Genomic DNA, 22,593 nt, shown 5'->3' on the forward strand with positions numbered 1-22,593 from the left:
AACTATCTCCTCCACTAATTTCCCCTTCCTGTGTCATTTTGAGCAAGCTCAGCCTTCTTACCTGTCAAAGGAGGATAATCATAATAAGCACTAGGAATCTGATGAAGGAGAAGGCCAACCATATACCTGTACTAAAACATCACCTGGGAATAAACATCATTTTGGGATAACAGATATATGATCTCATTTAACTCAGATTTCTATATGAAATAAAGTAAATAACTGTGAGGTGCCCCTGGGGATAGAGTCTGAGCCCTGATGGCCCAGCCTTCCAGGCCAGGTTGAGGCTTCAGCCTGAAAGTTGGCCAGTGTTTATTAATAAAGTGGGGATCACCAGTGTCAACTTGTGCATCAGGAGCACTGGGTAGGGCTCTGGAGCCTGAACTGGTATTGATCTTCCCAGGCACTCATGGTCCCTAAGTCGGGAGCGGCAGGAGTCTAACAGGCGGGGGCTGCCACCACCAGACTGGCCTTTGGAAGTGGAACTCGGGCAGCTGTGTGGAGAAGGAATGGATTGAGGGAGAGGCTGTGGCCATGGCCCAGCGGAGAGGTGGCGAGGTCATGAGCCATGGCAGGGAGGAAGAGGATGGAAACAGCTCAGAGGCAGACGTGATAGGATTTAGTGAACAGTTTATATGAGGACCGAGGAAAAGGGAAAAAAAAACAAAAGTGTGAAGGTGCCTGGTGGTGATGTAAACAAAACTACAGACCCTGGGAGGGGGAAGAGGCTTGTGGAACAGAGTGAAGGGGCTGCACCCGACTTCAGCCTCTGCGTCCTCACAGCCTGGTGAACAGATGACTCTTTCTTGAGGACAGAGGTTGTGCCAGTGCACTTGTCATCGCAACTCGTGCATGGCAGACACGGGATGGTCTGCGAAATGAGAGTATTTAGCATGTAACTGGAGATGTGGGCCTGGAACTCAGGGAAGCGATGGAGACTTCGATTGGGGAATAACCCACATAATGGTGCAAGTTGAAACCACGGGAGCCGATAAGATCACCGAGGAAAGTGAGTCTGCGGGAAACTTGCGTTTTGAGAGGGTTCAGCGATGATAAGGACCGAGAAAAGAGGGTTTAAAAACAACAGTCTCAAGTTCAGCTGACAGGCTGAAACAGATTGGGGCAGAGAAAAGATTGTTGGGACAGAGGCAGAGTGGCCGTTGGTCGGCTTTCAAAGAGACGTTCCGAGGCACCGGGTGGGCCAGATTATAATACTAGATGGCACGTCCTCGTGGTGAATACTGACCACTGTTTTTCCGATTTTAACACCAAAAAAAAAAGAGTGATAAGCTGAAGGTTGCAACCGTTTTTCCCCATTACTGTTTAAAGAGCAGAAACGATCTGAGCGTTTTGAAGCATTTGTGATTATAGTCCCGGAAACCAGCCTTTCTGGCCACGGGCTTTCATGCCATCCCACAGGGGATGTGCTGCCTGCCGGAGGTGCATGGCGTGCTGTGCAGGGGCCTCCTGGAGTAAATATTGTGGCCCTTCTCCAGGAATGGGACAAAAAAATAGCTGGTATTTAGACAGCGAGGAACTGGGTCCTGCCTCCTGTGGCCTGGAAACACCTCCGTGTTTTCCTAACATTTCTGTGTCCACAACCCACAGAACACGTGAAAGAGGCCGACCCGGTGCACAGCTCATCCACACTGTGAAAAATACTAATGGCAGTGCTTTTACTACCCCCCCCATTCTTTCTATTGTATTCTGTTCTATTTCATTAAAAAAAGGGAAAGAAACACGGGTCCACATGAATGGATTTGCGATGTGTAGTCTGACCAGCACTGTTCTGCTGCATCCTTGACCCAGAGCCGACGATCACAGATACATGCATTTTATATGGAGGATGAGGACAGGTCACTTAACCTCATCTACACACAGGTGATTTTACCCGTCCAACTCATCAGGTCATGTGAACCTCAGATGAGACCCTTTATGGAAGAGCTTTCTCCCTGTAAAATGCTGTACAGGTGAAAGATGAGGTTATTGTCAAAACTTTACTTCTTGGCAAAGTACTCAACAAGTTATTTCCCTTAACTATGTTTGCTGATTTCTCACATGGAGACTCTAAATGCTAACTTGCTGTCTGTAGTTAAATTGTTGGTTGGTTTATAAATTTAAAAAAAGCATTATTCAATTAATTTTAAAAGAATGCTAACAACTATAGTCACCTAGTGCATTATAATCAGCTTGTGTTTAATGTGTTAGTGTGGCTCTTACCTTTACAAAGTTGGTCAGCAGAAATCAAATAAGCATCATTTTGAAAGGACATCGATCCCCTTTGTGTTTAAATAATAATATTAGTAGAGTTATTAGGAGAGTTTCTTAGCAACCATTGAAGTGAGCGGTAGGCAGAGAATACCTGTTGCCGCCAAGGCAACAAGGAAGCGATTCAGTTCTTGGAGGGGGCTGTCGACCGTAGCTCCCCTGAATTGCTCTCGGCTAACTTACGAATAGGTACATTTAAACTAAGTGCTCTTTTGTGAATTAGTGCTAATAAATCCACATATATTCTTAGTTCTCACGTGGGCTCTCCTGTTCACTATTCAAAATATGTGCTTTTGATCTTGTGCTTGTGACTTCTGTTGTGCTAAGTTATTTTCAAAGGCCCTTTCTTGATTTTAGACTGTGTGTGTTGAGAGATAAGGGAATGGTTTGTGTTGGCAGAGTTAGGCTCCGAGCCTCCCTGGTCCCGGGAGCTGCCATTCCTGTATGCGTGTTACACTGGAGGGAGCTGTCCCAGAATCAATATTTGCAGAGGAAATCTCTCCCAACCTACTCTCGTTTTGATCCGATAAAAGGAAAAACTAAGCTCAGAACTCTAAGTAACTGCTCCCTCCTCCTCCACCACATGAGCTACACCAGTAGGAGACATGGAGAGAAACTACCTCCTTCTTTATTCCTTGACATTGATCTTTGTGTTGAAGGGTCATAGAGCACTCCCTTTTAGCTGACTATGCATTTCACACATGAGACTTCATGGGAAAATCATAAATCCCTAAAAGTCCAGTATACATTACATTTTTGTTCTCAACTAGTACATATGAACCACTGGCTAAATGCGTGTTTGGAATTATAATTTTTCAGTACTTCCAAGAAAATAATGTTAACTATGTGTCGGAAGAGACTGGGGTCTTTTCTTCGTGATCAGGGTGGTGTGGCTGAGTCCCCAGAACTTGGAGGGTCTCTTCATGATGCTGAATGCAATCAACTGCCGAGTTCCCTGGCCAACTCCCTTAACTTGCTTGTGTTTCTAATTTTTTCTCTGATAACCAAAGCATGATGTAGGGCAACAAAAATTGAGGTCTTCTAAGATGTGAGCAGAAATGTAGCACTGTTGTTGGGGAGAAGCGAGAACTGTAAGACTGACTTTTTATCCCAAGTATGCTTTTGTGCAAATCTCTTCCTCTCTTGATTCTAACTATATGTATCAAGCATGGGCCTAAAACTCAAAAAATAGTGCTCTCGATCCTGAAATTGTTATTCACTGTTCTGCATGTTCTATTTCTTATTATAATAAGGTAGTAAAAAGAAATGCCTCAACCTCAGAGCATTGTTGTTTTAAAAACAAAAACGTGGCCCTGCCTGGTTTGGCTCAGCGGTTAGAGTGTCGGCCCGTGGACCAGGGAGGTCCAGGTTCAGTTCCTACTAAGGACACGTACCTCAGTTGCTGTTTGTCCCAGGCGCCCAGTTGGGGTCGTGTGGGTGGCAGCCACTCGATGTGTCTCTCTCACATAGATGTTTCTCTCTCTTCCTCCCACTATCCCTCCCATTCTATCTGAGGATAAATGTAAGAATGTCCTCAGGTGAGGATAAAAAAAATCAAAAACAAAAAATGTGAACTTAGTAGATGAAAAAAATTCCAAAGTTTAATTTTCTTCATTTTCTCTAAACTAAAGCTTGAAGGAACAAAAATTCAAATAAAGCATAAATTAAGTGCCAAGGTACTCTTGGTACTTCATGTGGGTGAAATTGTCCCACATCAGTATAGTATGAAGTTGTCCCTTCCCAGAAAATTACTCCCCATTACAGGATGAGGAAAGAATTCTTATATTTCAGTTAGTTAAGTGGAGTTCCTTGCTTCTCCAGTCCATTGCATTTTTAAGTGAAATTTAGGGTGTTATTCTATGTTTTGTATCTTCCTTTGCATTTACCTCTAGTTCTGCAGAGAAAACATTCATGTTTTTCTTTATTCTTAAGTTTCCTTCTAATCGGGCAACGGTAGCAACAGGGAACCTCCTTTGAACAAGCATGAATGGAGCTCTTTGCTGGAAATAGAACAGCTTCTGCCCACTCGCACTGTTCCTACCTTGCCTTTCGATGCCCAGCTGGTAGGAATTATCCTAGGTATCCACGGAGTGTAACAGAATTTCCCTCCCCTTTTCATGAATAGTCGTGAAAGACAGGGCTTCTGTAAGTAGGTGGAGTCAAGCTGCGCATTTCGGTCACTTACAGAGAAATTGTTCGTTCCATTAGTAGTTACAGAGCCCATACTGGGTGCATGGCATTTAGGTGGACGTAACAGGCATGCAAAAGCAAAAGGTACATGGAATGATATTTTTAAAAATACAGAGCAGAACACATAGTATTTAAAAGTACACAAAACAATGCAACAGTGGGTGACCTCACTGTCTGCAAGATTGGTATGTTTTTGGTGTGCTTTTGATGGAGAGGGCAAAAAGGAATAAATGGTTTGAAGGATAGGAAGTAACTCATTCTACTCAGGAGTCATCTTGATTGCTTCTTCTCCCTACTCTTCCCCACCCCCTGTAATCAAGTCACTGGCAAATTGTGTCCATTTTGTCCAAAAATATAGCTCAAGTCCTCCATGTTTCTTCAGCTCCCTGCCACCTCCCTGGCCTGAGCCAGAGTCATCTCTAGCCGAGGTGAGAGCACAGTCTCCTAACTGGCCTCACCGTCTCCTGTCTGTTCTCCACAAAGAAGGCAAAAAGGACTTTGGAAAAAATGCATCAAATCATTAAATTCCTGATTTTAAGTTCCTTAGTGATTCTCCATGTTCCTAGGCTAAAATCTGACTTTGCCATGGCTTGTACTCTCTCCAGGATTGTCTCATCATATCACCCTTGCCTGCCAAGGGTGGCTACATCGCAGCCTTCAAGTCCCAGCCCAAATATCACTCCTCTAGAGAAGCATCACCCCTTGCCTCCTCTCCAAAGTGACTTCTCCCATGTGGCTTTCTGACATTTCCCCATTTATCATGATCTTTAATTCCATTTTATTCTTTAAAAAGCATTGCTGATATTAGTTGTAGTAGTAGTTATTGTTCATTGGCTATCTCCCCAGCTAGTATGTGTACTTCATGAGGTCAGGGGTGTATCTGTCTAACCCAGTGCCAGGCACATCATAGATGCTCAATAAATATTTGTTAACATGGAAGAGCAAGCTGTATAAGGAGAAAAATAATGAAATCACTGTGCTTGCGGCAGAGTTGGGTACCATACGTTTCAGTGTTGAATGTCAGAGTGAAGTTGGGGATTAGGAGGAAGCTGGAGAGTTCCAGGTAGACCTCCAATGATGAACAGAGTTCGGACTTGATAAGATAAGCCATACGTAGGCCAAAGCATGGCACTTGTTACATTTTTTGAGGTTGATTATTTTAGCAACTGTTCATAATGATGTATGGTATTAGGGGGCAGCTGGAACCAGGGCCTTTGTGACAGACCCTGCACAGAAAGGGAGACAAGGACCTGGACAGGGAGATGCTGAGGGAATAGGGTAAAGAAGTGGACTCAAGGCTCCACGGTTTGGAATTTTGTGGTCGCAATGCATTGAGCAATCTAAATATAAAATATTGTGCTTCCTTTATTATATAACACTAAACTATTAGGCAAAAAATCACATTAAAAATTATGTTCTCACATGAACTTGATAGAAGCCTTCATCTGTACCCCCACACCCCTTTGGGTGAAGCACAACTGACATGATGTCTTGATAGGTTTTGGTGAAAAGGAAAATGAGATCCAAGTTTTCTACTGCTGTTGATTTAATAAATGTGATAATGTACCTGAAAAGTGCCCAGTGCCATTGATTAAATTTTTCATCCCAGTAATAAAAAAATAGTGCTAATATTTACATTCTGTGAATCTACCTGACATTTTTTCCTGTCAAATTGCTATCAGAATGAAAATTATCTGAATCAGTTTTCTTAGGATGGTGCATTTGTTTAACATTGTTCTTTCTTATTTGTTTTAGCAATTGAACAGGATGAGGAAAGCAGTGACAAGCACAGAACTGTGGCCGAAGCTGAAGGTGTTCCCGATTCTCAGGTATGATCAGTTCTGGGACAGCCCCTCTCTGCACCTTTGTGTTGAGAGGTGAGGGGGTGCAGGTTTGATATAGCATTTTGTGTTTTGTAAAATAGTCATATTATGGGAATAAAGTACTTATTTTTATAAAGAGACATTTCACCAAAAAAGGTCTATCAATCACATTTGTAATTTTATTCATGGGGAAGGGACAGGTAGGGAGACATGCTCCACTCCCCAGAGAAAGCAAGGAAAGAGAAGAACCCAGAGAGAGCACCTTCTGGACAGACCATCTCCTGGAGACCCAGAGGAGACTCAGCTAACAATACGAGCTGGGGCTTGGCCAGACAGGTCAACGTGATGCCTGACCTGCAGATTCTGTGCCAACCCCAGGATCATGGCATGGATATGGTTTTGGTAGCAGCTTACCTTCATATACTATTGTAGCATAAAAACGTGGACACCGTAGCGTGTCAACTGTTAACTTTATGTAAAAGCACAGCATTTAACGGTTTTAGTGGGGACAGCAGGAAGAGGGGCAGAACAGGTGACTTTCTTTTGCAAGACCCCAATAATTCAACTCTACTCCTCAGAATGCTACCCCAGACACCCAGCTATAGCATTATGTGACATAGCTAAATAGCTCGCTACCTTAAACTGGTTTCTTAACCCTTTTGCATTTTAGATTACTTGTCTATAAAGGATAGTTGTGAGGATTAAAAAGAAAAATATGTGAAATAAGCCATTGGATTTTATTTTTTTATTTATATTTTTATTTATTTACATTGCACTTCACCTTAAAGTTCTAAAACTGTTCAGAATAATCACATTAGGTTTTCCAGTTAAAAGTGCATTGTTTGACATTGTTTTTGCTATGGTAATATTCAAACTGCTGCAATCCACAACTTCATACTAAAATTACATGCCAGGCTTCCAAGCAAACCTGGGCAGGGATTCATTCCTTTCTTGAAATTTTCGTAAATCATGAAGTTATTTGTGGGACATGTTTTTAAACCTAAGTTGTTACCCTTTGTTTTGAACTAATTTATGGGCAAAAGTCTGTCTTAATGCAGTTTTATCTCTTTGTGTATCTCCAAAGGATACACAGACCTTCCTCTGGGAGGTTTGGGGATTTTCTTCAGCAGCAATGACATAATCACACAGGATGTACAGAGGAATGAAATCATGAAACAAGTTGAAGCCAGTGAATCGATAATTAGATCAGGAACAGATAATGTTTAGGCTTGTAAGTCATGAGTTAAGTTCACTGGGATGCATAATTATGGGTATCATAGGCCTCAGCTGCGTAGGAAGGAAGGCAGCTGTCACCTCCTCTGACGCATCTGAGAAAGCTCGTCTGCTACCACAGAAGAAGCACAGTGACCTGGCTCTGATTCTGCAGGTCCGTCTATGCAAAAACGTTCTGGCTGCCCTGGCCGGTTTGGCTCAGCGGTTAGAGCATCGGCCTGCGGTCCGGAGAGACCCGGGTTCGGTTCCCGCTAAGGGCACGTACTTCGGTTGCAGTTTGCCCTGGCCCTGGTTGGTCGTGCGGGTGGCAGCCACTCGATGTGTCCCTTTCACGTCGATGTTTCTCTCTCTCTCTCTCCCTCCCACTCTATCTGTACAAAAAATGGAAAAATGTCCTCGGGTGAGAATAAAAAAAAAAAAACAAAAAAACACGTTCTGGGTAGAGTCATCAGAAGTTCAAGGCGTGTAGGGTGAGCTTCACCATCAGCTGCTATCGAGGCAGAATTAGAAACAGATGTATGTGTGTGCTTATGGGTATGTAAGCATGTGTGCACTTTTATTAATTTGACATTGAATGCATGTACATGTAATTGATCAAGCACCTATATGCCAGGTTCTGTGGCATTTCACATGATTCCAATCTTCACTCCAGAGCATATTTTAGATGAGTTAAGTGGAAATAGGTTTTCATTCCTTCTGCATATGGGATAAAATGTGTCACTACGGGGAAATGCCCGGAGGCTGTTGAAAACATTGAGTGTATGAGGGGTAAGACCGTCGCTAACCCCAGAGAACTGGCCTTGTACAGAGGCTCCCTGCCTGCCGGAAAACTTCAGCTCTCCTCTGATGTGTTGGTTCTGTTTTTCTTTTTCTCACTAAAAATATTTCCTGCTTAAGAAATGCCCTGTTGCCCGACCGGTGTGGCTCAGTGGATTGAGCGTCGTCCCATGGACTGAGAGGTCCTGGTTTGTTTGTTTTTTGTACGTGCCCCTAGTGGGAACCGAACCTGGGACTCTCTGGTCCGCAAGCCGACACTCCAACTGCTGAGCCAAACCCGCCAGGGCAGAAGTCCCGGTTTGATCTTCAGTCAGGACACATGCCTGGGTTGCAAGCTTGATTCCTCGTAGGGGGCATGCAGGAGGCAGCTAATTGATGCTTCTCTCTCATATCGATGTTTCTCTCTCTCCCATCCTCTTTCTCTAAAAAAATCAATAAAGACCTATTTTTGAAAAAAAGAAACATCCTATTGCCCTGGCTGCTGTGGTCCAGTGGTGAGTGCATCGGCCTGTACACCAAAGGGTCACAGGTTCAATTTCTGTTCAAGGGCACATACTTGGGTTGTAGGTTCCATCCCAGCATGTGCGGGAGGCAACCAATCCATGTGCCTTTCTCACATTGATGCTTCTCTCTCTCTCACTTTCTTGCTCTCTCTCTCTTCTCTCCCCCTCCCTTCTACTCTCTCTAAAAATTAATGGAAAAAATATCCTCGGGTAAGGATTAACAAAGAAAGAAAGAACAGAAACGCTCTGTTTCAATGCAGTGATGTGTGGGCAGCGTGAACAACACACGCAGAGCTGAGTGGCCTCCCGGCCGTCTTCCTCCTGGCTGATGCCTGTAGGCAGGTTCTTTATGTTTCCAAACCTGTAAATTCCTATAGGGTAGCATCTGTGTCTTTGCCACCGAAGTGCCCCCACCATGCTGGGCAGTGATTAGCATACTTGATTGTCATCTCTGTAAAGTGGAAATTTTATAAACTTGTCATGAGTTTGAAATGAAGCAACATAAAAATGCCTGCCCTGCTGGCACCTAAGAGTGTCAGTAAATGTCGGTCGGCATCCGTGAGGTTTCAGGGCTCTGCCTCGAGGGCTGGACGGCCTGGGTTCTTCTCTGGCTCTGCCGCAGCAGCCCTGGGCAGGTGGCTCCGCTCTCCTGTGCCCATGGTCCTTTTCTGTAACAGGGTGGGAGTTAACACTTTGTATGCTGCACCACGTAGGCACTAGGCACTCTTCTACGCTCTTTGTTTTTATCAATGTATTTAAACCTCAGAGCAAACCCTACGAGGCAGATAATATAAACATCACCACTTTACAGATGAGCTGGTAAATGGTGGGGCCAGGAATCAAACCGAGGCAGTCTGGCTCCAGAGTCCTTGCTTTTTTTTTTTTTTTTTTTATCCTCACCCGAGGACATTTTTCCAACTTTTGTACAGATAGAGTGGGAGGGAGAGAGAGAGAGAGAGAAACATCGACGTGAAAGGGACACATCGAGTGGCTGCCACCCGCACGACCAACCAGGGCTGGGGACAAACTGCAACCGAAGTATGTGCCCTTAGCGGGAACCGAACCCAGGTCTCTCCGGACCGCAGGCCGACGCTCTAACCGCTGAGCCAAACCGGCCAGGGCCAGCGTCCTTGCTTTTAACCACTGCACGAAACTGCCTTTCTAACCTCTGTAAACTGGGATCATTGTTGGGTTGTCTTGAGGGTGAAATGAGTATATGTGCAGTAGTTAGATCGGTGCCTGGCACGTAATACTCAAAAAAATTAGCCTCACCAGTTGTCGTTATTGTCATGATCGTCTGTCTCATTGCTTTTTGGCTTGAATGTTTAAGGTATCCAAGGTGGCTGGGCCGCCGTAGACTCTGTCCACCATTGTGGTATCATCACAGACATAAATATTCTAGACCCTTCACTCATTGTAACTCTTTATATAGGACTGAGAATTAAAGAATCTTTGTCAAAATGTATAGACTTTTGTCAGGTTCTAGTTTAAGGGTATTAATGAGATCTTCAATGAGTAATTTGTAATGTGTCCAACTTTGGAAATTCTCACTTTTATTCAGGTGGCCATTGGTACCTGGGTTTAGTCATCATTTTCATTGTCTCCTAACCCCCATTGTAGTCAGTTGTTGTAATAGTAAGTGGTGATAGCTGTTAATTATACAACTTAATTGACAAATATTTGACGATTAATTGATCAGTAGCCAAAGTGTGACTTTTCTTTAATAGACTGAAGAAAGCTCTTATTTCAGGCTGTGATAGGTGTCACAGAAAAAAAGATGCTCCTTCTAAATCTTCTATGTTAGAATTTATTAAAATTACCTACTCTGTTTTTAGACTTCTTTATTATCTGTCAACTTTGCTACCCTGCTTAGCAGTATGGTCAATAGTGTATACAGATCTGAGCTGTAATGTCTCTCAGGTCAAAACCCTATCCTAGTCTGAAAGTTCAAGGAATCAGATAGATATAATGAATGAACCCCCCGCTTCATCAATTATGTAAACATATAATGTATTTATTTTCATCAGAAGAGAAAATTATATGCGAATAGTAGATTATGGAATTATTTAAGGGAAATCACAGTAATAAATTCCATGTAACTGTGGTTTCTGCCTTCTTCCCTGCTCCTAGCCCACTCCGGCAGGACACAGTATCACATGGTGTGTATATAGGTTGGGTCTCTCCAACCTGCGTGGTGTATTAATACGAGTAATTCCACCAAGGAGGAGGACCTAGACTTGCACTGCCTCACTGTACAGAGAGCAACTGGGAGTCACTGAATGATTTCTGAGGCCCTGAGCTGCCCCAGCATGGTGTTCGAGGCCTGTCCTAATGATGCCCTGGGCATTAGCAAACCTGCCTGTACCATCACACTTGCTCTTATACCAGCTGCACTGTGAATGCTTCTTGGTCCTTCCCCAGTTATGAAAGGGTATACTTTTCTATCATAATCAGGATGAAAGTTTTCTTAGTTTTCTTCCTTTCTCTGAAGAAATTTGCGAAAATGGATACTTGCTGCCTTCATGTAATAATAACAATAATAATTATTATTGTTATTATTATTATTATTTATTTTTATCTTCTGAATTTTCCTGGAAAGAGTTCTTAATATCTTCTGGGTTGGAAATAGGTACCAACAATTGAGTGATGTAATGTACCATCCCAACTCATCCGTGTTTTATTCTGCCATTTGGATTTTCTGTTTAGAATAGCAAAAAAAAAAAATTATGAATATATAGTCAAGATTTAATTTTTAAAGAAATGAATCTATTATGTAATAGTCAATAAGAATTTGTTCAAATACCCTAAATTCGTATTGAATAGCATTCTGTCTTGTAAAAGTGCTTCAGAAAGAGGTGGGCTCTTCCATCCTGGGTTTTCCCTTGATAGCAATTTTTGCATGATGTTTTCCCTAAGTGATTTTTGAAGTTACAATAATGCAGAACATGTTTCATACACAGAGCTGTGCTCTTTCACCTTGTGTCATAAAGGTTGTTCATTTATCACTGTAGCATTTCCTAAGGGAATCCTGTCCAAGTTTCCTTTTACCGCTGAAAAATGAGCCCAACATTTTTATGACTCCATCTATAAAGGAAACAGACTTTTCATTTACATTCATAACATTTCTCTTCTCAAATGCTGAAAATTATGAATAGCTTTAATTATATATTACACAGATTTTTTTCCAAAGCAGACCTTGAAATAAGGTTCTTCAATAACTCTTCTGACACTTACACATTAATCTTTTTTTTTTTTCTGGCCTAAGCAGTGTTAGGTAAACTGTTTATAATTAATTTCATATCAATAAATTAAGCAGTCCAGCAATGTGAAAGTCTAGAGCAAGAGCTGTTAGCTTGCTTCTCCTGCCATAACAAAGTTCCTAAAGTATATTAATAAATTCATGGGATTTTGGAATTAAATCTCTATATTATGGAGCATTGAAAGGGACCCCCAGAAAACATCTGGTTTAGTGTGGTAATTCCAAAGTGGACTGCCTTATAGAATGATATAGAATGTATGGGGGCATCTCTCTGGGCTTAAAGTTCTCCAGGGAGCCCTGGCCGGGTGGCTCAGTTGGTTGAATGTCATCCCATGCACCAAAAGGTTGCAGGTTCTATTTCTAATCAGGGCATGTGCCCAGGTTGTGGGCTCAATCCCTGGTAGGGGGCATGCAGGAGGCAGCAGATCGATGTTTCTCTCTCACATCAATGTTTCTCTCTCCCTCTTTCTCTCGCTCTAAAATCAGTAAAGACATATTTTAAAAGATAAATAGTCCAGCCAGTGTGGCTCAGTGGATTGAGCATTGTCCCATGAACTGAGAGGTCCCAGTTCAATTCCCAGTCAGGGCACATGCCCGGGTTGCAGGCTCAATCCCCAGTGAGGGGCATGCAGAAGTCAGCCAATTGATGTTTCTCTCTCACATCAATGTTTCTACCTCTGTCTCCCTTTTTCTTTCTCTCAAAAAAATTAATTAAAATATGTGTATATTTTTTAAAAAAATAAATTTCTCCAAGGAATGAAAAAGGACTCATAACCCTCCTTGAAAGCCTTTTTTTGATAAGGAGTGCTTAAAATTGATTATCTTGTGAAAATGCATCTAGAAATTATGCGGAAACCAGAAAATCAAGACAGCAGTAATTCTTCTTTAATTGTAAGATGATTTCATTACAAATGTGAAGTAAGTCAGTCTGAACCCCATTTTTAAAATTAATAGCATTTTGTGTTTAAAATACATAATTTGTGCACCCAAGTATCAAGTTCTAATAAAAATGTATTTCCTTAAGAAAGAAAGGTCTGGATGTAGAATCCTAAGTATACGATACAAATAATGTTTAGAGTTCCTTAAGAAACTCATGTTTACACAGACACCAAAATAATAGTCACGGTCTCTAAAATTTCTTCCACTCAGTCTCGCCCTTTTATTGCCGATGATTCTATCAGTTGTTTTTAAAAATGTGTTGGGGACCCACAAAAAGAAGGGAAGACTCTCTCTTCAAATTGGAGTCTAGGGCAGCTTAGCCCAGTTGCTTTGGAGTCTGTGCTGGTGAGAAGAGGTAACAGGCTCACTCACTTGCCAAGTTAGATGATAGCTCTAAGGTGCTTTCCTCCTCTGGGCCGCCCAGCATGGCCCAAGCCACATGTGCCCTTCATTCTGTTACCCACCAGGTGCCACCCCAGGGAGCAGAGAGATGAAGACTAATCCATCACACCACTGAATCAATAACCAGGGCCCAGATCCTACATTGCAGGGTCATTAACATCCTCTCCTGGCTAGCAGGACAGAATACTTAAGCCTGAGGATGACACGGATGGAGAGAGAAGAAATCCTACATGGATTCATCTACACATAAATGGACTTTCTAGATAACAGACACTTGTTTCTTTAAATGTCAAAATATTTAAAGAATCTTGATCAATGCCATGTAGAAATTTCTCTGAGTAGTTGCCTTGCTTTCTTATTTAAAGGAAGATACTTAACACCACTGATTACTCTCTGCTACTGATTTAAAAAGCATCTTCAAGGTCAGGTTTGGGGCTTCATTAAAATCCTGAGGCTTCATTAAAATCCTGACCAACAAAAATACACCCTAAAGAGGATGGCTAGGATAGTAAAGGACGTAAACCTAGAATCAAGTGGGCCCTCAGTAAAGCTTGGCACTCTTACCTACTTTCCTTGTTCAGTTTCTGCTCCCAGGTCAGGAGCTGACAAACCTCAGCCTACTGCCCACTGCTGTAAATCAAGCGTTTACCGGAGCTCAGCTGTGCTCTTTCACGTGCGTGTTGTCTCTTGCTGCTTTTGCACTAAAACTGCAGAATTGGAAAGTTGCCCCAGAGACCACATACATGGCCCACCGAGCCTGGAGTATTTATGCTCTGGCCCTTTACAAAAAGGTTTGCCAACCCTTGCAACTGACATGACTTCTTCTCTCATACGTCGAGCATCTTCTCACCGTCCTTACTCTCAACTAAAAACTTGACTTCTTATTTTTCTGGGCAATAGAAGCCTTCAGGAAAGAATTCCCACATGTTCCCACCACCAGATATGCCACCCTACCTGCACGTGTACCCCTGGATTTCACCTTCCCTCCTGTAACAGTGAGGGGATGGAGTCATGTTCATGGGGTCTAAGAGAATTTTATGCTTCTTTTCTATTCAAGGACATTACTCCTAAAAATGCCTTCTCTCCCTCTTACATCATCAAACTTCCCTGCATACTGGATGGTTTCTAATAAAGGTAAATACGCTGGAATACCCTCCCCTTACACAAACAAGCAAAACAGCCTTCAACCTCACTCTTTAGCTGGTGCTCACTTCTTGCAACAACACTCTTCAGGAGAGCTGTCTCTCATTCTCTGTCGAACCCAAGCTAAGAAGGAATTTTTCTTCTACCACTTTTTTCTTTAAAAAAAAAAAAAAGCCTTATTGAAAGCCACCAGTTACTTTTGTCAAACTCAGCCTCGGTTAGCTCGCCCCCTCCTTTGCTCTCTCAGCAGCGTTCGATGCCGGCCCCCCCTCCCCCGCCTGGAAGCATCTTCGCTTCTCACCAGGTTGTCCTCCTAGAGCCGCTCTTTCCTGGTCTCCTTTTCTGATTACTCCTCATCTTCCAGTGTCTAAGTGCGAGATTCAGTCCCTGGATTTCTTCCCCTCTCTGTTATATGTCACTCCAGCGGTGACCGCACTCATTCCTCTGGTTTTAAACCATCAACACTGTGACGACTCCCGAATTCCTAGCTCCACCCCCAACTTCTCCCCTGAACCTGCAGACAGCCATTACCTAGCAACCCCACTTTCCTTCCCAGACCTTCTTCCCCGGTCTTCCCAATCTCAGTAAATGATCCTTCTGCCCTGCCAGTTGCTCAGGCCAGAAATCTTGGCGACAACAAGATCTGCTGCCCCAACCTTTGAAAAATATCCAGATTCTAACTACTTCTCACCATCTCTGCCACTACCACAATTTCCAAGCCATTTCTTCTCTGAAGACTGGTCTCCTAATTGGTCTTCTAGCTTCAGCTACTTGTCCCTATCCAACAGTGTTTTCTCAACCCAGGGGACAGAATGATCCAGTTAAAATCTAAGTCAGACTCTGCCAGTCCTCTGTTCAAACCTTCTATAAGGGATTTCCATCTTGCTCAGAAAGAGAAACTTCTGACACAGCCTGTAAGGAGACTGCGTGGTCTGGTCCAATGTCAGCTCTCTGACCAATCCCACCGACCCCACCCCCTTACCAACTCTGCCTCAGCCATGCTGTTCTCTTTGCTCCTCCTTGAACCTGCCAAACACACCCAAGCCTCAGGGCCCTGGCATTCTGCTCCTCGCCTTTACCACTCTTCCTCACTTATTTTAGGTCTCCATTCAAATGTTTTCTTACTACAGAATCCTGCCCTGACCTTTCTACCCAAATCCTCCAATCATTTCTTTGCCCCCTTACCTGGCTTTATGTTCCTTCCTGTCATATATTGCCCTCCTGATATTCCATATCTGTACTTTATATAATCCACACCCCGTACTGAACATACACGCACTGACGTGTGGGGCTTTGTTTTTGTAGTTGTTGTTCACTACTATATCCCCAGAACCCATGGAGCTTGGCACATGATTGTTGCTCAAGTAAAATCTGTTGAGTGAGTGAATGAAAGAATGACTCAATGAATAAAATGGGGATATACATGGGGAATGCTAAAAGGAGGCTACCGTAAATATTGGTATTTAAATATTTGAAAGATTGTCATATTGAATAAGAAATAGTTTCAGTTGCTTTAAAAGGCAAAAAACTAGTACTCATGGGTTCAAGTTCAGTGGTTTCAGAGTTTTATCTAGTGTGAAAGGGATTTTCCAACAATTCTTCCTGTCTAAAGGATACAGGCTGTCTTAAGATAAACGGAGATGCCTGTCCAAGGGACTTTGGAAAGGAACTGGAAAACCTCTTGTGAGGATGTTGTAAAAATAAATCTCTGACTTGGGTGGAGGAATTTCACTTGCTGTCCTCTGGGAGTTGGTGATTTGGGCCACTTGATGGACTTCTTTTGTTTCCTTCCTAGTTGTTGTAGAATCTGCTAGATAAGTAGACATCCTTGCCCCTGGGAATAAAGATTTAGTCATTGCTTTGCATGTATGGTCTCATTTCTCTGATGCCTATTCAACAAAATGGGTGTCTTTGCACTAAGTGTTAAGACCATGGAGCTGTGATCAGTTTTGGCCCCTTTTTTATATTTGATTATATTGCTGAGTTCATTTAAATCTTGTAGGTTGTATTGGGTAAAATAAAAATTCCGTAGTTTTTACTATTTCTACTAAGAGTAACTTTAGATTACTTTATTAGATTGTGTCCTGATATGTCAATATGAATCATTTTTGAAAGAATTTGAACAGAAACAGTTCATAACTTGTATTACAATGAATATATTTTTGTCCAAAGTCCTAGATTCTTCTCTATATTATTATTATTACTTAGGTACTTTGGCGTAATCAAAAATATGATGCTTTATGGGTCATTTCCAAACCCTGATTAAATTTTAAGCTTTTTTCCCAGCTTATTTTGATAAACTTTTCCACTATATTTTATGCAACATTGGAGATATTTTGCTAATAATAACCCATAGTAACTTTCCAGTTGTGAAAAAAACCACACAACAACCTTGTGATCTTGTGTATTTGCACGTGGAATGATCTGGTGGAGCTAAAGAAGTAGGAGGTTGTGTCCTGTTATTTTTAGAACTCTGTATCACTTCGCCCTTTTTGCCGGAGTGGTTCCTGGCTAACTTTCCCATGGGTTTTTAACCTTCTTGCTTGTGTAACAGGAAACAGGCTGTCAGGAACAAATAGTGTTGTACCAGGAGCACACGTTAGTAGCAAATGATGTAGTTTGCTCTGCCCTTCGCTCTCTTACAGTAGGCTGATCTGTGATCTCAACTCTAAGACTTTTGGGGTGGCAGTCCTAGATTAAAATAATACAATTTCAATTTGGGAAAGGCCAAATGTTTTACCAAGACCATGATTGAATCCAGGCGACAGAAGATGAGCTTGTCATAAGGTGAACTTTACAGCGGTGTCATGTCCTGGGACTGCGGATTTAAGTACATCTTTGCTTTTTCTCCAACTCTGAAGGCAGGGGTGATGTGCAAGCTTCAGGAGAGAGATGACATCAGGCGAATCGAACTGGTCCAGAAGCTGGCGAGAGAAAACTGTCAGTTTTTGCAGACAGACAAAAAAGAACAGGAGAAATCTGAACACGTAAGTCCTTTTCCTCTGGGGAGTGCAGGTTTGAAAGGGTGGGAAATGTTTTTGCCTGGTTATACGTTTGAGGGGAAGAATTACTTATTTTAAATTCTTTAAGGTTTGCCTTTTTATTTTTGCCCCCCAAAACATCCTCCTGAGTAAAAACGACAGCTCGAAGCCAGTGGTTTATGACTCTGGATTCATAATAGAACTCTTCTCGAAGGTAAACCGTAGAGAAATACAAGGACACATGTAAGCACCTATGAATTCATGTCTGTTTATGATCCTGATTTGATGGCAATCAGGTTTGATTTTGGGAATCTCATCCCACCAGAAAGTTTGTGGAACATGGATTTTGAAAGAACATGTACTTTTTATGATTAGTACAGGGCAGTTCTAGTTACCAAACAAATGTATCCTAAGCCCCTAGAAATAGACAGGAACAGAAGAGCAGATTATAGACGCTCTCACCAATCGGGAGAGTCAGAAGGGAGTTTTCCCAGTGTCTTATGAATGTTTGTGTTCCAACAAGAGTTCTGTTGTTCGGATGTAGTTACACTGGAGGGACGCTGTGCTCGGTTCCCCTGAAAGCAGTTATTCAGATGGAGCCTTAGAACCGAGACCACTGCGGTCACGCTGGAAAGACAATGGAACCACTTTCTTCTGCTTCAGTGTTGTCTGTTGACTGGTGGTGTTGTTTGTCAGACTTCACTCTCAGTGCTGAACGAGCCAGGGTTGCTCACGAAGGGAAAATTCCTTGGTGCTTATAAACATGTCTTTCTCTGTCTTTAATTTTTCCTTGGAATTTTATTTTCAACCCTTTCCAAGGAGGAAAAAAGTGTTTCATGCCTTTTCTGCTCCAAGGCCATCAAAACCCATGCCAGGGTTGTACTGAGCAGGAGAGGGGCACGTTCAAGGATAGCAGGCGGTTTAGTTTACTAACGTAATGCATCTCTCACTGTGTAACATCAGATCATAACAGTTGGTATCTCAAGGGGCAGAATAATTCTGCAGTTTCAAAGCCTCATCACTGAACTATTTCAGGGGTGACTGTTGACTTTACAAATAGAAGTCTCAGGAGCCTTCACTTTGCTAGGTACTGTTGAAAAGTTTAAAGACTTGTTTAAGTTGTTAAAAGTACCCTAAAGGTTGACAGTATTTGAATATCCCAGCCCATGGCTTAAATGTCTCAAAAACAATATTCCTTTTGATTGCTTTTAATTCGAAGAGCAACAGTGTTCATATGCCATATTTCATTGATTTCAACATAGACATTTTCCCTTCCTTTTAGCATCTCTGGAACCAGGATGACTCTTTTTTTTTTATTTAATTTATAGACCAGTAAGTTTTGTTTTTTTTTAATGTTTTTATGGATTTTTTTTAAAGAGAGAGAGAAACATCGATGTGAGAGAAGCATTGATCAGCTGTCTCCTGCACACCCCCTACTGGGGATCGAGCCCACAACCCAGGCATGTGCCCTGACTGAGAATCGAACCAGGACCTCTCAGTCCATGGGACAACGCTCAATCCACTGAGCCACTCTGGCCGGGGGAAGGATGAGTCTTAATGACTGATGATATAAAAGCATGTTATAGTTTAATTGTGGGCATTTTTCTTTCCAAGTGGTCCTTAAAATGAATTATATATTGTACCATGCATTGTATATTTGATTCAAAGGACCAGCACCAAGCTGAGCAACATCTATTGAAATCAAACAAACAATAGAGCACCACTTCACCAAAGTTAGAAATCATCAGCCTTAAGTCACAAACAACATTATGCTTATTTAAAAGGTACCTTTTATTTATATTTAGTTTAATTCAGAACTATAGCTATAGCTAATGAGAACATAATACCCTCCAAATGTGTAATAATAGAAATTTGAACTTGGTGCCAATAGTTGTAAACATGAGACAGGAAGTTAATGGTAGGAGGTTTGCAACTTTGCTGATGCTGTCTGCTCTGCCATCTTCAAACCCTCGTTTCAAGATTGTAGTGTTTACTGAGGTGTTTACTTCTCACATAAGGACAACTATAGATGCACTGGCAGCTCTGAAGTGTTTGTGTTTCAGAAAGGTGGTGTGCAAATACACTTTGGAATTGTGGCCTTTCCTATGTAGGCTTTTCCTACTGAAGCTGAAAGTAAGGAAAAGTGAGAAACTTTCTTCCTTAGTAATAAATATAACTGGAGGCATTCTGTGACACCAGCTGAGCTAATCAACTCTCAATGCTATTTTTTTCTTTATTTCATTTTATTTTATTTTTTTATCCTCACCCGAGGACATTTTTTCGTTTTTTGTTCAGATAGAGTAGGGAGGGAGAGAGAGAGGAGAGAGAGAAACATGGACGTGAAAGGGACACATCAAGTGGTTACTTTTTTTCTTTATTTTTAAATGTTAGAATTTTTATTTTTATTTTTTAATTAGAGTTGACATTCAGTACTATGTTATATTAGTCTTGGGTATGTAGCATAATGCTTAGACATTTATATAGCTTACGAAGTACGCCCCCCCCCCCCATAAGTCTGGTACCCACCTGGCACCATGCTAATTATTACAGTATGATTGACTATATTCCTTAAGCTGCACTTTACATCCCCATGACTATTTTGTAACTTCCAATGAGTACTTCTTAATCCCTTCACCTTTTTCCCCCAGTTCCCTCCTCTCCCCCTACCCTCTGGCAACCATCAGTCTGTATCTATGAGTCTTTTTCTATTTTATTTGTTTCTCTAGATTGTTCTTTAGATTCCACATATAAGTGAAATCATATGGCACTTGTCTTTCTCTGTCAGACTTACCTCATTTAGCATAATACCCTCCATGCTGTTGCAAATGGTAAGATTTCATTCTTCTTTATAGCTGAGTAATATTCTATTATCTATAGGTACCACATCTTCTCATCTGTTGATGGGCACTTAGGTTGCTTCCATATCCAAGGCTGTTATTTATTGGTTGCTCCCCTAAATGGGTTATTTGATACTAGATGCTTATACTTTTCACAATAATTTATTAGTAATAAAAACCACCTAGTGGTTATATTACTTTTTTATGTCTTAAGCATTCAATATATTGATATCTATGCTTGCACATTGAGTTTACAGTGTCCATGAAGTGGGTGCCACATTTTCATTTTTTCTGCCCTTGCTTTCTTTGCAATAGCTGTCAGTTCCTCTTACTCATGAAAATTCAGTTATAACACACAGCATGTACAGAGGAAACTACAGTTTACTTAATGTAAACCTAGGTCTGCAGTTCCCTCTTCCTGTTATAACAATAGCAATGATGATCAGACCCTGGTGTGCCATACAGATTTCCTTTTGTTATGTTTTTAAAATGCTTCATCTACCTCATCCACCATTCCTGGGCCAAAGCTGGTTAAGGAGACAGTGATAAAATTCAAGTTAGAATCCAAGTTGCCTATTGATCCATTATTTTTACTAAATTGCATTGCTTCTCCAGTTCTAGAATGCCACATCCCTTCTTACACATATATGCCAAAATGAGAAAGCTACTTTGAAGTAGCACTGCACAGAGAAAGACATGAATTTGATAGAAGAAACCTTTTGTGCTAGTATGTCTTGTTACAAATTGAAGGGGCTAAGAGCTTTCTGAGTAGGCATTTCTAATATTTGCTTAAACTGGTACGGGCCATGATTATAAATGCATGCAATTAGAGAAACGCTTCACTCTGTGCTTTTGCCAAGGTGTTTCTGAAATGAAGAAAAAAAAAAAGTTAAGGGTATAATTACCACAAGTTTCTCAGGAAGCACTTGGTATTTCTCTTTTCTATGAACTAGCTGTAGGCAAAATTACCCAGCACTTATTCCTAAGTGTTGAAAATTATGTGAAGACTTTAAGAAGGGCACAGAAATTGGCTATTTCTTCTAAATATTATGATAGTGAGATTAATATTTGAGCATTAATTCCTTAAAGAAATTGCCTTTTAGATAGGCATCTTATTTTCTAGTCTTAATTCTATAATTATATCAATAGAGGAAGGGACGTGTGTTACCAAATGGGGATTTTTTGAACTTGCCCTTGAAGGATGACTGATGGTCATAGAAAGACAGGGTGGAGAAGAGTGTTTTAGGCAGAGGGACAGCAGGAAGACACATGATTTGAGCATGGGGTGATTCATGGGGAAAGAAGGCAGTGGGCTGGAGGTGAGGTTAGACTTCAGTTGTGAAAGCCCCGGTAAGCCACCCTAAAGAGCTGAGACTTACTGTTCTGGCGGAAGAAAGCCCCCAGAGACGGGAAGTGACATAATCATATGTGGTCTTCAGAAGATCTCTCTTGTATTTCTTTAGAGGGAAAATTGAGTGGGGAAGAAGAAAGTGTTGGAAGGAACCTTTAGAAAGTTATTATAGTGAGTAAGTTGAAAGATGTAAGCCTACCAGGGAGATAATTATGGGAAATAAGAAGGCTGTAGAAGTTGAGAGTCATTTAGGTATGAAATTGGCAGAATCTGATCATTGGTAATGTGTGTGTGTGTGTGTGTGTGTGTGTGTGTGTGTGTGTGTTATTTTAAGCAATTTTTGAATTTTTACTAAGGTTTTTTGGTATAATGGTAGACATAAGAATGTTCTGTTTATTACCAGAATGGTTGGTCACCTTTGCCAGAAAGATGTATAAGACATGTTCTCGCTTTGTTTTTCTGCAGTATATCTCATGAGGCACAGTGTTTATCTCATTAACAAATTGTTAGATGGGGGTTCTGGCTAACAGTATGGGGACTACATAAACCTTCTTCCTAGGCCTGACACCTTGACAATACCTTAACCAGCGAGAAAGTCCGGAAGCCCCAGAATAAACTGGATTATCTGGCCACAGCTTTGGCATTTGCTGCAGTGATGTGTGTGTGTGCCTTGTTCAGAACTAACTGTGGTGTCAGGGGTGCTCTCCTGACCGTACAGCCCGAGTCGGTGTTGCTCTGTTGTTCCCGAGCGCTCTTGCTCACGTACTCACTCGATACCCCCTATTAAAGCTGGTGTGTGGGGGACCTGGAATGACTGGGGTAGCTTCAACCCTGAGGTAGGCAGTCAGGCTTCTACCCTGAGGGAGTATAGTCAAATTGTGGAGCAA

The 22,593-nt window shown here is 41.7% G+C and overlaps 1 protein-coding gene across 2 annotated transcripts in view; it reads left to right on the plus strand.

The window, feature by feature from the left end:
- The window catches only part of RAPGEF5 (Rap guanine nucleotide exchange factor 5), a 232,836-nt gene that overhangs the window by 116,591 nt on the left and 93,652 nt on the right, over positions 1-22,593 (plus strand). For both annotated transcript variants that reach the window (XM_036247514.1, XM_036247515.1), the window contains 2 exons: positions 6,214-6,287; positions 17,399-17,524. In XM_036247514.1, the coding sequence (XP_036103407.1) occupies positions 6,214-6,287; positions 17,399-17,524 (200 nt within the window). The remainder of the gene's footprint in view (positions 1-6,213; positions 6,288-17,398; positions 17,525-22,593) is intronic.

The sequence above is a fragment of the Molossus molossus genome, unplaced genomic scaffold (assembly GCF_014108415.1).
Source record: "Molossus molossus isolate mMolMol1 unplaced genomic scaffold, mMolMol1.p scaffold_m16_p_7, whole genome shotgun sequence".
In the NCBI taxonomy this organism is placed as follows: domain Eukaryota; kingdom Metazoa; phylum Chordata; class Mammalia; order Chiroptera; family Molossidae; genus Molossus; species Molossus molossus.